The sequence below is a fragment of the Passer domesticus genome, chromosome 5 (genome assembly GCF_036417665.1).
Source record: "Passer domesticus isolate bPasDom1 chromosome 5, bPasDom1.hap1, whole genome shotgun sequence".
NCBI classification, from domain to species: domain Eukaryota; kingdom Metazoa; phylum Chordata; class Aves; order Passeriformes; family Passeridae; genus Passer; species Passer domesticus.
This window is the reverse complement of record NC_087478.1, coordinates 40806159-40819883: the sequence shown is the minus strand read 5'-3', so window position 1 is coordinate 40819883 and position 13725 is coordinate 40806159. Positions and strand designations below refer to the sequence as shown.

The following is a 13725-nucleotide window of genomic DNA, read 5'->3' as shown; positions in this document are numbered from 1 at the left end:
CCGGGCACCCTGTGCTCCCTGTGCATCCACCCCCCGGGGCCGGTACCCGGCGCCCCCCGCCCCGCATGCCCACACCCCCCTCCGCATCCCCGCCCGCCGCTCCCCGCGGCGGCCCGCCCGCGGCCCCGCTCCCCTCCGGCGCTGGCGAGGGGCAGGCTCGGCTTGTTCCTGCCTCCAACTCGCCCTAAGTTAACTCGGGTTTCCTCCGCCCCGCAGGGTCTGCCTGGGCTCCCGGTCCTCCGGGAGGGCGGGAGGGAGGGGAAAGGCGTGTCCTGCCTGGGCTGCCGCCGCCGCCGCTGTTGGAGGCAGATCGGAGATATAAAAGACCTGGCCGGGGGCCGGCGGTGGCTTCAGTGAGCGCGGACGCTCAGGCCGTGGGGAGGGGGCGCAGCGGGGCGCGCGGAGCGGCGGCGGGACGGGCGGAGGCAGCGCGGGGCTCGCCGTGGGCAACCCCAATGCGTGGACTATCGGCTGCTGCATTATGCTGGAGCTACAGTTCCGCTGAAGGGAGTTTGCACACGGCCGGCTGGGCTGGACTGCAGCGCTGCCGTTCCTTATGAAGAAGGCACAAGTGAGTGCGGCCGGGCGGCGGCGGCGGGGGCACCCACCTGCCCCGCGGAGCGGCGCGGAGGGGCGCGGGCCGGGGCCGCCGCCGGGCGGGGAGGGCGCGTCCGCGGGCGCGGCGGCTCCCGGGCCGTCCGGGAGATGGGGGGTACCCGCCGGGGCTGGGAGCCACTGCCGCCGGGGAACGGGCTGGGGGAGCGAGGTGAGGGGGAGGAAAAAAAAATTCCGCCCGGTCTCGCCCTCGGCGTTCCGCAGACCCTGGAAAAGTTGCAGCAAGCGGCCGGACCAGCGGCCGAGCCTTGGTGAGATCTCGGAAGGCACTGGGAAAATTGCCGTAGTAAATCAGTTGTCAGTGTTACCCTGACGAGTGCGAGAACATGAAATAATCGGGGGCGGCGGTGCGGTGGCTGCGGTTCCCGGTGTCTCCCCGCACGCCGCTCCAGCGTGCGGCGCCGGGCGGGTGCTGTGGGAACCCCGGCGCTTCGCCCTTCGTCCTCCCGCATCCCGCCGGGAAGTGCCGCTGCGGGGGCCTTGCCATTATTTCTGCAGGCTCTGTAGAGATTTCATCACTATGCTGTGCGTTTTTTAGAAGGAAGCAAGGGAGGCATGAGTGGAAAATTGTAACGAGAAATGGCTCAAGGAAACTAACAGGAGAAAGTTTAAGGCTGGACTTTGCAAGGTGCCGGTACCTTCTATCCGGGCAGACCCCAGCGAGAGCCAGGACTGCTCCAGGAGGGAACAATCCATGGACACGCACACTGCTCGCTGCCTCTGCGCTGGGGGCTTTTCCCTCCTCCTACATTTTTGCGATAGAAACGAGATACTTTTTGCCTTCGTCTATTTCTTGGCAATTGCTGGGTCACCTACACACCAGTGAAGACACTTCAGAATACAGTCACTGGAAAAGACATAAAACGTATCTTAAAAACGATCATACCAAAGTATCTTGAGTAGTTAAATATTTTTTCAAGGGATAGAAAAATTAGAAATTCTCACTTTCTGAAATATTTAAGTTTCACCTGACCAAAGCACTGGAGAATGTACCCATGTTTAAGAACTTAAAACTTGGAGACTTAATTTTTGTGATGCTAAAGTATATTGGGGTTTCATCTTAAATTATCAGCTCTGAATTTTAGCAATGTATATCCATTGCTATTATTCACATTAGATTGCTATAGATGCCTTGAACAAAGATGTTCCAGACCCTATTATACAATTATTTACATGTGCTGAATAGATTGTTAATTGTGAAGGGTCTCTTAAAGTCTGAGAGCCGTGTTTATGTGTTTACAAATCAGGATTTATGAGTGGAAGCAGTCAAGCATTTTATTACATTTGAATTGTAAACTTATAAAAGTCAACAGATTACTTTTGCAAATTTAGAGGAAAGCAGGAACAATCCCTCTCTCCCAGTAAACTGGGAAAGACAGGCAGTCTTGGCATTCAGGACCATATGGCTTGACTCAGGGGCTCACAAGCTGTAGCCTGTGGAGCAGCTTCTTGTCATGGTGGTGAAGCATCTGTCAGCCTTCAAGCAGTTATGCTTCCTGCTTTTTGGAGGCACTGACAGACTCCTAGTTCTCCAAAGGCTTGTTTCCTATATTTTAAGGAGTAGCAAACAAATGTGATACCAAACCATTAATCATTCCAAGGGGATCAGAGCAGGAAATACTTCAAGAAGACTTGCCATTAAAACCATGAAGAACCTGTGCAAAGAAAGAGAGCAAGTGAAGTGGGTACAAGAAAGAGGACTTAAGCACTTGAGGGCACTCGACACATTAAAGTAAACCTTAATCCATATGCTCTCCTGTGGCTACTTCAGTCATTGTCTAGACTGGTAACTGTCATAGTGGAAGGAACAAGGTCGGAAAACCGGGAAAGAGGTTAATATTTCTTACAATAAAATATTCTGCAATAGACATAGTACAGATAGCAAGAACCACACACTCACTGAGCCTTGCAAACACTTGGTAATGCCTGGATATTGTTTAAAATAAATCAGGGATTTTGATCTTTGGGGTAATGTTGCGGAGTGATAATATATAACTAGTGCAGCTGAAGGAGTAGCTGAGTCATACGTCAGTACAACGAAAGTGCTGAAAGAAGAGTTGTGTAGAGAACTAGACTCAATGTGAGCAAGTTGGTCCGTTTATTTAAATCATTCTTAACCTGAGAAACCACAGGAACTGCAGAAGCACATTCCCTAACAGTGTCAGTCCTAGAAGTGATGTTTATGAAACTCTGTGGTTTGATGGATACATAACCCCCCTGTTTTAAAACATACCAACACCTGGATTTTTCTTTGTAAGTCATGATTTCCTTAAAGAAGTGATTAAGCATTTAGGGTTCTGTCATACAAATCCTTTTTCAATGAGGCTATTTCCATGAATTAATCTTATTGAAGGATTACTTGGATGAGAGGATTTGTAGGCTTATATACTTAGTAATTAAAACTATTATCAGAAGTGAGTTTATGTCCTTTTGCATGCTAACATGATAACAAATAAAAGATCACTGATGTCTGGACAGCCTTTTACAATTTGAATAAACAGGGTTAGTGATATGATCTTGCAAAAACATGTGGCAGTTTTCTGATTTGCTTGTTCTTTGTGTGATTTGAAGACAATCTAAATAGGATTAAGTTACTAAGAAATATGTTGCAAAGAGGGGTCACCTATGGGGTAGCTCTGAAGACTGATAAGGTATCACAGATACATGGTTCAGGCTCTAGATCTCCTGCAGTAAGTTAGATGCACATCCTCTTAGAAACCTCAGTATTGAAAGTGTCTTAGATTTCAGCACAGCTTTCTACTTCTGAACGTGAAATTATGGGCAGTTAAATTACCATCTTAGGTTGTTCTATCTGTATGTTTGTGTCACTAAAGTGGAAGCCTCTGCAGAGATTATCGTGGACCAGTACCTGGAAAAAGAATTAGTACTTAAATTGGCATTTCTAGTCTCTTATCAGCAGGCTAAATCAGAAATGCAAATCAGATACCTGATACCTTGATGTGAGCTTGCTTTTAGGGGAAATAGAGACTTCTGATCATCAGTCTCTATTGCTCATTTTGCAACAAATGAACACTAGGAACTGGAAGACATTTGGAGCTCATGGCAGGTATAGATCTGCTGCTCATTAAATAGAAAAAGAGAATTTGCTGTAGCCAGAAAGATGCTGTGCTATTCATGTTAAGCAATGGACTAAGGTCTCTGTTCCCCTGGTTTTGCCTCTGCTCAAGGGAAGCCAGTTTGCAAGTACTGCAACTGGAAAGAACATCCTGGAATAAAGAGTCCTATGGATTCAGGGGTGGGGGAGCGTTTTGTAAGGAATGTTTAGTGATTTTTTTTTTTATTTATTTTCTTCACCTGCTTTTATTATGCATCTGCAAGTTTTTATCTCTGTGAACTATTTGGCACTTTGTCGTTTAAAGTGAGGCCAGTAACCCAGTCTTCTCCTGACCCAGTTTTGCCATTGCACTGAAATCTGTTTTTTCCCTTTATGCACTGCATGTCAGTCCTTCAGGTACGGCTCTGCAAGCTGACAGTGCCATTCTCCAGGTTTTGTTATGTGATTTAATGGTATGCTGGCTCATGTAATCACCATATTGTATGAAAGTTAAGAGTTGGCAAGATGCAGCCCTTGGCTTCGGATGGGCAATGCTCAGTATGCAGTATATAAACACAACACCCATTTATTAGAAGCAAAGGAAGGAAAAATCTCCCTACGCAATTCCATTTGAGTGTTGTGGGAGCTGACATGAAAACGAAAGTGCTTGTTCTTGCCCTGGTCTGTCTTTGGTGTGCCAAACCTGAGATTAGTCAGCCTTTTAAACACATTGTAAAACCGCTTGGTTTTTGTTAGTTGTGTTTTTCTCCATGTGTTTGTGGGAAAAGGAGATGGATGAATGTAAGGTGAGTGGCAAGGAGTAGCGCTTCTCTTTTAATTTTATTGTTTGGCCCATGTTTGTATTGTCTACCCAGTCATATGTAAACCTGCAAAACTGACTTTTTGTAAATATTACCAATGCTGAAATAACTGGCTGCAGGGAGCACATGAAATACAGATTTCTTTGCTGGATGGTTTTACTTATTGACATATGTAAATAGTGTCAGACATTTATTAGTATGTGAATGAAAACAGGAGAAAACAAAAATGGTGTTAAGTATTTTATTTTATTAAAGCTGGTAGCATGTAGAGGTCATTGATAGTATGATAATGGACACATTAATTATACTGTATGTCTGAATAAAAGCCAGTTTAGGAGTTCAGATTTATGAACATTTTGGATCACATTAGTGTAGGAAATAATTGTCATCTAATTTCCTACACTTATCTAATAACCACTGAGTGAATGATTGGTTGCTGTTTCTGTTTAAACCAGGTTTAAATTATACAAAGTAGATGAATACAGTAATGATTTTAAATCTCATTAGGAATTTTCTGCTCTATATGTGTTTTTCCATTATTGTTGCTATGTGGAGCAGACCTAATTTTGTGCGCAAGGTGAAAATAGCATCAGGTCTAGCATCAACAAGATACCACTGCAGGTATTGCCTGAAGAAGTCCCTTATGGTTCTCACTGCTTTGCAGCCATACTGTGGAGGACAATGTTTTGCAAAGTGAGGAGGTAAATGCTTAGCTTCGAGCTATTTCATTACCACTTGAAGCAACAGTAAAAGTGAGACCATGTGGTGCAGGCTTGGGGGACTGAGTGCAGGCTTCTCTGTTGCAGGGCCAATAGCTAACTGCTACTACACAGTGGTCAGTGCTCCTGGAAGGATCTCTCAAGCAGGTCTTCTGAAAGGTCACATTTCACTTACCTTCCAGCCCTAAACTTTCACTGCTGCTAAAGAACACTTGGTTATTTTTCTTTTTCTTCACTTTTGTTGCAAAACCTACTCAATGGAGAAAATCGAGTTTAGGACCCTCAAGATCATATTTAGCCCAAGCCACAAGAGCCACCCTTTCTCCCACCTCTATAACAGTCATTCACATGTATTTGTTAATGTACCAGTGAAAAATTTCTGGGAGTCCAGCTGGGTATTTCAGTCCTCTTCTACCTTCACTGTCTTCTCACTGGTTTAGGCAGCGGAGCTGGGAAGTCAGAGAGAGGTGTTGTGTCCTGGCAGCCTCAGAGCTGGGCCAGGCAGTGGGCTACACTCTTAAGCTTAGACTGATTGCTCTGCAAAGTATGCAGGTTTAGTCTGGGCTGTCACAAAAGGATGCATGCATGGTCTGCAGCAATTAACTCTGAGTTTGTGAAAAACTTTGATTCAATCCAGACTGAAAAGTTAATCTCGAAAAATTTACGTGATCACTAGAGTGAGAGAGACACACGTTCACATGTTTTCTTGGGTAGCATCCTAAGTCTCTGGGAAGCTTCTGACTATCTAGTTTATCTTGTTGAAGCTGTTCTGTTGAAGGTTTATTTGTTCAATCTTGAGGGTGGCTTACACATGAGCTAAGAATGTGGGGGAGACTATTTCAGACCACAACTCCTAATTCACAGATTGTGAATCATGCCACCGTCTGAACCTCCATCCAGAAAAATTTAAGCATTTTCAAGTCTGTCTGAAAATATCAGTCTGTCTGTCATATCTGTTCTTGTAGCTTGGCCAATCCCATGTGACTGAACCTGGCTTCAATCACCTTAAATGTCTTAGTGACAATAAACCCTTATCCAGTGTCTTATTTAGCAGGCCTTCTGCCTTTCATTTGTTCTGCTGCCATCAGCTCCAGGGACATCAGTTCACTGACAGTTAATGCCAAGAATAAATTTAGTCCAATTAGCTCTGTCATCTCTTCTTTAGATATACTTTGAGAAGTTTTTAGAAGCACCCTAAATACAGCTTTAGAGATGTGTGAAACGTATGCAGTGTATTTATTGTGAACCTAAATTCTGCATTTGCTATGGCTGGAATTGCTGTACTTGATGTAGTCAGGATGACTTGTACTGATAACCTTCCAGTGCCTTTCCTCCTAAATGAATCACACTGTTTTGTAACTTTTCTCTTGAGCTTATGCTTGCTCTGTAGCAGCAGACCAAGGTATGTCTTCCTTTTATGTTTGCAGCATGATACATCATTACTGGATGGATTCTTTGGTCTGTTTAGTAACACATGACCTCTTAATTACTTTTGGAAAAAAGTTATTCTGGCAGTATAAGTCAGACTGTAAAACCAAGTTGTGCATGTCCTGGCAATCTATCTCTGTTTAAAACACAAAACGAACTCTGTGCAAAGCATACAGCAACAAAAGAATGAACTTGATGATGTGTATATAACACATTCTGAAAATGTAGTGTAATACACTGATGTAAAAATTTAATTTAAAAGAAATTACTATAATATATTTAAACTTTAAATATTATATTAGTGTATAATACTGATATAAAATAATATATAATGTTTGATGTTGTAAAGTGCCTGTAAATGTGGAGGGTTTAAAGTGTGTAGGAAAGTTTCTTCCACCATTTCATGTTGGTCCAAAAAAATTCCCGTCTCTTTATGGAGATTTCATAATTGTATAAAATGGGAGTATGATACCAAGGTGCTGGCTTTTGTGGTCTAACTGAAGTAAGACACTAAGGAGTCAGGCATGATACATTTAAATTAATAATATGCTGTTTATATGCAAAATAATTCACTAAATGAAAAGAAGTGCTTAGAAATTTAGGGAGGTTGGAATTTAAACATGCTAATAGTCTATTGTAAAAAAGTCCTAAGTTCCAACCCTCTAATTTCCACCCTCCATTTGCTCCTTATTAAGTGAACTCAGCAAAATTTGTCTTTTGCATTAAATAGCAAGCAGACAATATTATGCATTATGTCGTTAAGCTGATACAGATCTGAATGTCAGTTCTTCCTGAGATTTGTTTTTCTTTTATTACTTTGAAGCATGCAGGAATAGGAGCATTAGTCAACCAAATGAATTTAGGAAGCTTGTATAACACTGCTTGGCACCCTCTTTCGTTTGGATTAAAAAACATGTTCCTGAATAAACAGAGCTTTTTGGTGGTTATTTTAAAAAGAAGGGAAAAAATGTATCTCCAGTATTCATAATTGGTGTCTTTTTCAAGTTACTGTGCTTCAGCAATGTGTAGATTGCATTTGTGTTCTAACAGCAAAAACTGCCAGTGCTGTATTTGACACCAGTTTAAATGATTCTGATGGGCATTGCTTTATTTTCTAGGAAATGCAAACCTTTCTTACAAACTATAAATTTAAATACTGTCACTGAAGGTGCTTTGATCTTCTGTATTATAATCCCTGGCAAAGAATGTGCCCTAGATTTGCCATGCACTCTAAAAATTCTGGCCATAATTGTAGTCTGTTCCAAACTGTTTAGATGTATTTCTTCAGTGTTTGTTCCATTAATAGTGTAATACTAGGCAGCGTTTCAAAATAAGTGAAAAACAATTTTAAAAAATTTACTCCAATCTCAAGTCAGATGATGTTCATAATACTCCATTTTCTTTTGCGTTTTTTTCCCTACCATCATAGCTCAAGGCCACATCTGAAAATGACAGCAAGTTTATCTCCTTTTCCCCTTGAGAAAGAAAAGTATCTTTATTTCTTTATGGAACTTTCCCAGACTCTGTTGTGTTTAAGTCGGTGTCCTCACCTCTGACAACAGACCTTCTGCACTTCTAGTATCCACAGTACTGCAGGTGTGTCTGTCAGCATCTTGTTTGCTCCCATACACCTTAAGCTTCATGCCCAGTGTATGTTCTCTATATTTTCTCTGGCATTTTCATTTCCCATTACCTTTTGGGGCCCACTTCAAATATTAGTCCTCTGAGTAACCTGTTGTCACTGTATTTTTTATCATCTGTAGAAACAAAGTGTCTCTTTGGACAGGATTAGAATGAATCCATTGCTCCAAGGAATATGTTGGTTTTTTTTGTTTTACAATGCTTGCAATCTATTATTACAGTTAGGAAGAGCCCTCTGAAATACTGGTCTGCCATTTCTAGAAGTGACAATGCTTTTTTTTTTCTCTGTAAAGTCAGTAATTTTCTTAATATATTAAGAAAATTCTTGTTTATAATTTTTTTTTAGAAGGAATCCATTTAGAAGTAGTTGTTATTGCTTTCCCCTTTGCCTCTCAGCTCTGTTACCTAACCAAGTGAGAAATGACTGATTTGGTGTGTTCGTTTTACTTTTTAAAAGTTCTGGTCTAATAAATTCTTTAAATAATTGAAGAGAATTTTTATCTTCTCATTCTCCTCAGTGCATTAAAAAAAAAAATCTCACATGCAGGTTTTAGGGATCAGCTCAACATTTGCCAGTAATGGTCAGATTCTCTACAGTTGGTCATTTCCCACTGTAACAGAACGTTGTTGACATTTGCAAATGGCCTGAGACATATGTGAAGTTAATCTGCTTTTAGCCTACTAAAATCTGGTTTATTTCCATTGAAACCAGTCCATTGCATCCAAGAACACTCTTTTAGTTACTGTAGAATTAATACCTGTTAAAAATGCTATTTGTCAAACAATTATGTTCTTTTTGGCTTTATTCACTATGATGGAGTCATCTTCTTAGCATACATACTCCATTACTTATTTCAAAGTAAATGGCACAATACGTGTAAAACTGGGAAGATTTTTTTCTCCTGTAAAAATTGATAAGTGTCACTCAAGTAAACTTGCTAAAAATTGTATTAGTTATGAAAATGCATAGTAATATTACTGGAATTTTAGAGTGCAGACATTGAAAAGTATATGTTCTCAGGATATTTACACTAATCTCAACAATGGGTTATATTTTCTGTGAGATTAATTATGGAAGCCAAAGAAATTTCATAATAGGCCAGGAAAATTAATGTGTTTTCTTTAATAAGAATGATTCTAGGAAGCATTTGAGAACTAGGTGTAACAATAATCCTAGAAAACATATTATATTGTGTCAATATTTGTATGAGTTTTTCAATCAGCACATCTGTAACAAGGATGCTGTTGAACATGTGCCAAAATAATTTCCCTGCTGACAGCTGCCATTCTTTCTGATTCACATGAAAACTTCTGACCAAATGTAAAACTCTGTACTACATGTGATTTACAATTCCATTTTTTAATGAGTAACCCCTGTGAAAGTTATCAGTAAAAGTAAGGTAAAATAGCTGGTTTTTTACAAGTTTTGTGTCTTGTTGTATTGTTGCAGATGCTGTGAGAATAACTAATATTTAATCTCAGTTATTTAACTAAATTCATAATACAGTGTTACTGGTGTAAGAGTTATGTTTTATAGGCATTTGTATCTAATAGGCATTTATATTTCTTCAGAATTGTACAGATTTAGGGAGCTTTTTTCTCAGATTTTTTTCTGTCCAGTTATGTGTGCATTTCTGTAGTGTAAGCTGAATGACTTAACTGCTTTTTTGAACGTTCACCCCACAATTTCTGTGTTTTTTTTAAAGGAAAGTCACAAGTGGAGCTTCAGGTTTAAGATTAGATATTTAAAGTTCTCTCTAGTTAGCATAACTCAAACAAAAACATTGAGATATCACGTGAATGACATTGATATTAATTCTGTGGTCACAAATCTGTGATGATGAAGTTAGCTGGAGTTTATCCTGTGTCTCTTAACTGTAAGCTGAGAGCACTTGCATGTTGGTATATATCATAGTAATGTGCCTGTTCTTCCTGGACACATAGCAGAATTGTGGGGAAACACTAGAATACCAGAAACACTTTGATGGAGTTTGTTGTTGTTGGTCTATACAAATCCCAATCAAAAACAAAAACAAACAACTAAAACAAAACAAAACAAAAAAACAAACAAAAAAAAACCCACAAAAAAACCCCAAAACCCAAAAAAACCCCAAAAAAACAAAAACAAAAAAAACCCCCAAAAAACAAAACCCAAAAATCCTCTAAACCCACCTTCAAACCACCAGGATATTAAAAATACAGTTTGTGCGAAGAGATGTAAAGTTAAAGGCAGGATACAAATTGTAAGTCGGGTTAATTTTAAGGTAAAAACAAGGTGATTATAACTTCATAGAAATAGTGAGCTTGGTGTTTTTTTTCATTTTCTTAAATATATAGCACCTCTTAGCACATTAACTCTTAATTCTTGTCTTTATTAATTAATTAATTAATATGTCCAGAGTTGAAAAGAATTTTTCTTACCAGCTTGCCTCTATTGTTGCATTGCTAGCAGATCTTGCTGTATTTAATTTGCTTGGTAGAAGGCAGATGGGAACTCTGTATTAATAGAGTTTAATGAATGGAAAAGAAAAGCCCAGTTCCTGTAAAAGAAATGCATTCAATGCACAAAATATATTTGTGTTTTGAAATGGATGAACAAGGAGAAAGAATGGAAATTACTTATTTAGATTCTTAAAAAATAAAGACCTAATAAAAAACCTAAGTAGCCCCACAGTGTATCTCTCTTATCGTAACAGTTTGAGGGAAAAAAAATTAATTAGGACAGAAAGCAAAGTGTAGGAACAAGTCATTAATTTGTAACATAGCAAAAACCTAAAAGGTAATGTTCTCTAATTGTCAGTAACCTCATACAATTCAATCTGGTAATAGGGTTCACAGATTGATGACAACATGTGCAAGCTACATAAATTACTCAGGTTAATTGAAACTAAAAGAGATTCTGAGGAACTTTGTAAAGGTTTAGAGAAGATGGAGAGGAAATGGAGAACAGATGGCATGATGGCAAGTGGAGTTTGTTGTGTTGAAGAGCAAGGGGGATGCATTTTGGAAGGAATGTTTTGAACTAATTGTAACTGAATTAATAATGGCCATTTCAATTACTTCTGAAAGCTACTTACAAGCTCTTATTTATGTTCTTTTAGCAATGCTTGGTCAGGAAAATGAATGAAAAATCCCTATATTGTGCCCATAGTAGAACAAATCAGACAGCATAGCAGGATGAAGTAGGAGCAGAAAGAGAAATTTGAAAGAAGAGTGCTTTTATGAGTTTTCATCAGCCATCCTGAAAAAAGTTCTGGTTTTCCCATTGAAAAAAGAAACATAACAGAAATAGGAATCTTAAGATAGGCAAAAGCATTATAAGGGAGCAATTTGCATATGAAGAGAGACTGAAAGTTGATTGCAAGAAACTACTGAATGATATGCAGAAAGTAGTAGAAGGAATGATTGCTGGACATTACTGATCCTTTCTTGGTACAAGAATAAATAAATATTTAACAGAAGAGGCTAAAACTGGCAATGCCACCTTAACACAAAATTACCAGTCTGGAACGGTTTTTGACACTGGATATAATATGGCTTGAAATGCAGCTTGATATATGTTAGAGCAAGCCCAAGAGGTCACATCCAGAAAGGGGTATCGAAGTCTTCTCATCCTTGCTCATCTCATCTCCTCCGCTCATTCCTCAGGGATTACTTTTTGTCTCTCAGCTGAATTGGCTAGTCACTGTCATTGAATTTAGTGGCTTGCTCAGGGGTCGGGTGAATGTCAGAGGGAGGGAAGCTGCGGAGAAGGAGCCCCCTCTCAGCAGCAGGGAGCTGTTAGATGGCTTCAGACCATCTCATTAGCCTCGACTGAAGAAAAAGGGATTATAAACTTAAGTAGGTAAAACGCCATGGTTATTTCAGTTTACACTCTGTACATGAAGTGTTTTCTATCTTCTAATTCATGTAATTCTGATTAAATGTTCATATAGGCAATGTATTCTGTAAATCTGAATTATCAGGTTTCTTCAGTTTTCAGTGGGCACCAGACTAATCATGTACTGGTTTGACACTTCTTATTTTTCAAAACTTCATTGCCTTAATTGTAGAAGTCAGGTTTGGCCTAATTATAAACTCAGTTTCATATACAACCATCTGCCAAAATTACCATCTGTAACAATTCAGCCTTTAGCTTAGAGGAAAGGAAAACACTTTTAAGATACATTGTAGCTGAACTTCAATTACATGTGAAAGTAGTGACAGCTGAGATGTTTACACTGAAAGATCATTCTTTTACCATGTGACTATCAATGGTGACAAGTCAAAATTTTATGTAAAGTTGTCGCACAGCTCTAGCCATGGAAAACTAGTGGAGTTTCCATGTACCATCAATGAAAGATACACTTGTACAGCACTTCAGTGTTAGCAGGAAAAAGCACTTAAAAGTGTGTGCACTTTTAGAGGTGCATAGGAATTAAAAATATGCTTGAGTTCCTGATGCAGTAATGCAGTTGCTGAATTTTTGTGTTAAAGGAAGCATTTTGATCAGTCCCACTCCATTTTTGCCATCTTAAACTTACATTTTCCTGGAAAATCGTTACACAGGGGTTGAAATTCTTAAAATGGCCATTCTGACTATTTGCTTTCTTAAAAAAAACAGCAACATATGCCCCAGGAAATAATTTCAGAAAGAATTTTTAGAATTAACAATGACATGATGCATTTTAGTGCATCTTGAAAAAGAAATTGATGCTTGTTTTCTACTGTAGAAATATGCAGTTAGAATAATAATAACAACTAAAGTATTTTTGGCATATGAAAATGCTTTTGGTTTAGATCAAAAACCTGAAAAAAATGCAGTTGATTTTTCTTACTAATATACTAATGTAATTGCTTTAAGACAAGGCATAATGTGTTTGTAATTCCAGCTTGCTGAGGTAAATGGCTTATTGGCTGCCCAGTGCTTACGTTGTCTTGCAAGCATACTTAAATGTTTTGAAGATTAGTTTCTAATTTGATGTGTCTCTTACCTGATTTGTCTGCAGTCTCACAAGCTTCAAGGCATTTGAGAATAATCTCATACATTGGTCTATTGCTTTGAATAAATATTCTTTTCACAAAAAAAAATGTAGATCCATTCTTAATGTACATATATTCTAATAACAGTGTAAGTGTAATGTATCCTTTTACAGATCATTACCTTATAGCTAAATTGTTCGCTTTGGTTTTGTATATATGTAGGAAGACATGCAATTCAAATTATGTAGGAAAAAAAATGTTGTCAGACATATGAAAGAACTGAGTTGAAATCAGGATTTGGAAAAAGTTATGGCATTTTGTGGGGCTTTTTTCCCAGTCAGAAAGCATTTTAAACCTGATTTTGCCATATTCTGTGTTATTTGGAAACAGCTAAGGTAAACTTGCATGATTCTCGTAAACATTTCTTGGATCACTACTAGTATGTGCAGCTCAGCTTCTCAGGTAAACTGATAAGAAGTACATA

General features: G+C 39.2%; 1 protein-coding gene across 1 annotated transcript in view; it reads left to right on the top strand.

Annotated features, from left to right (window-relative positions):
* The first annotated feature begins 235 nt into the window (after positions 1 to 235).
* The window catches only part of KITLG (KIT ligand), a 56209-nt gene continuing 42719 nt past the window's right edge, over positions 236 to 13725 (top strand). Inside the window, exon 1 of the mRNA XM_064419674.1 lies at positions 236 to 571. Coding sequence (XP_064275744.1) covers positions 557 to 571 — 15 coding nt within the window. The 5' untranslated portion in view covers positions 236 to 556. The remainder of the gene's footprint in view (positions 572 to 13725) is intronic.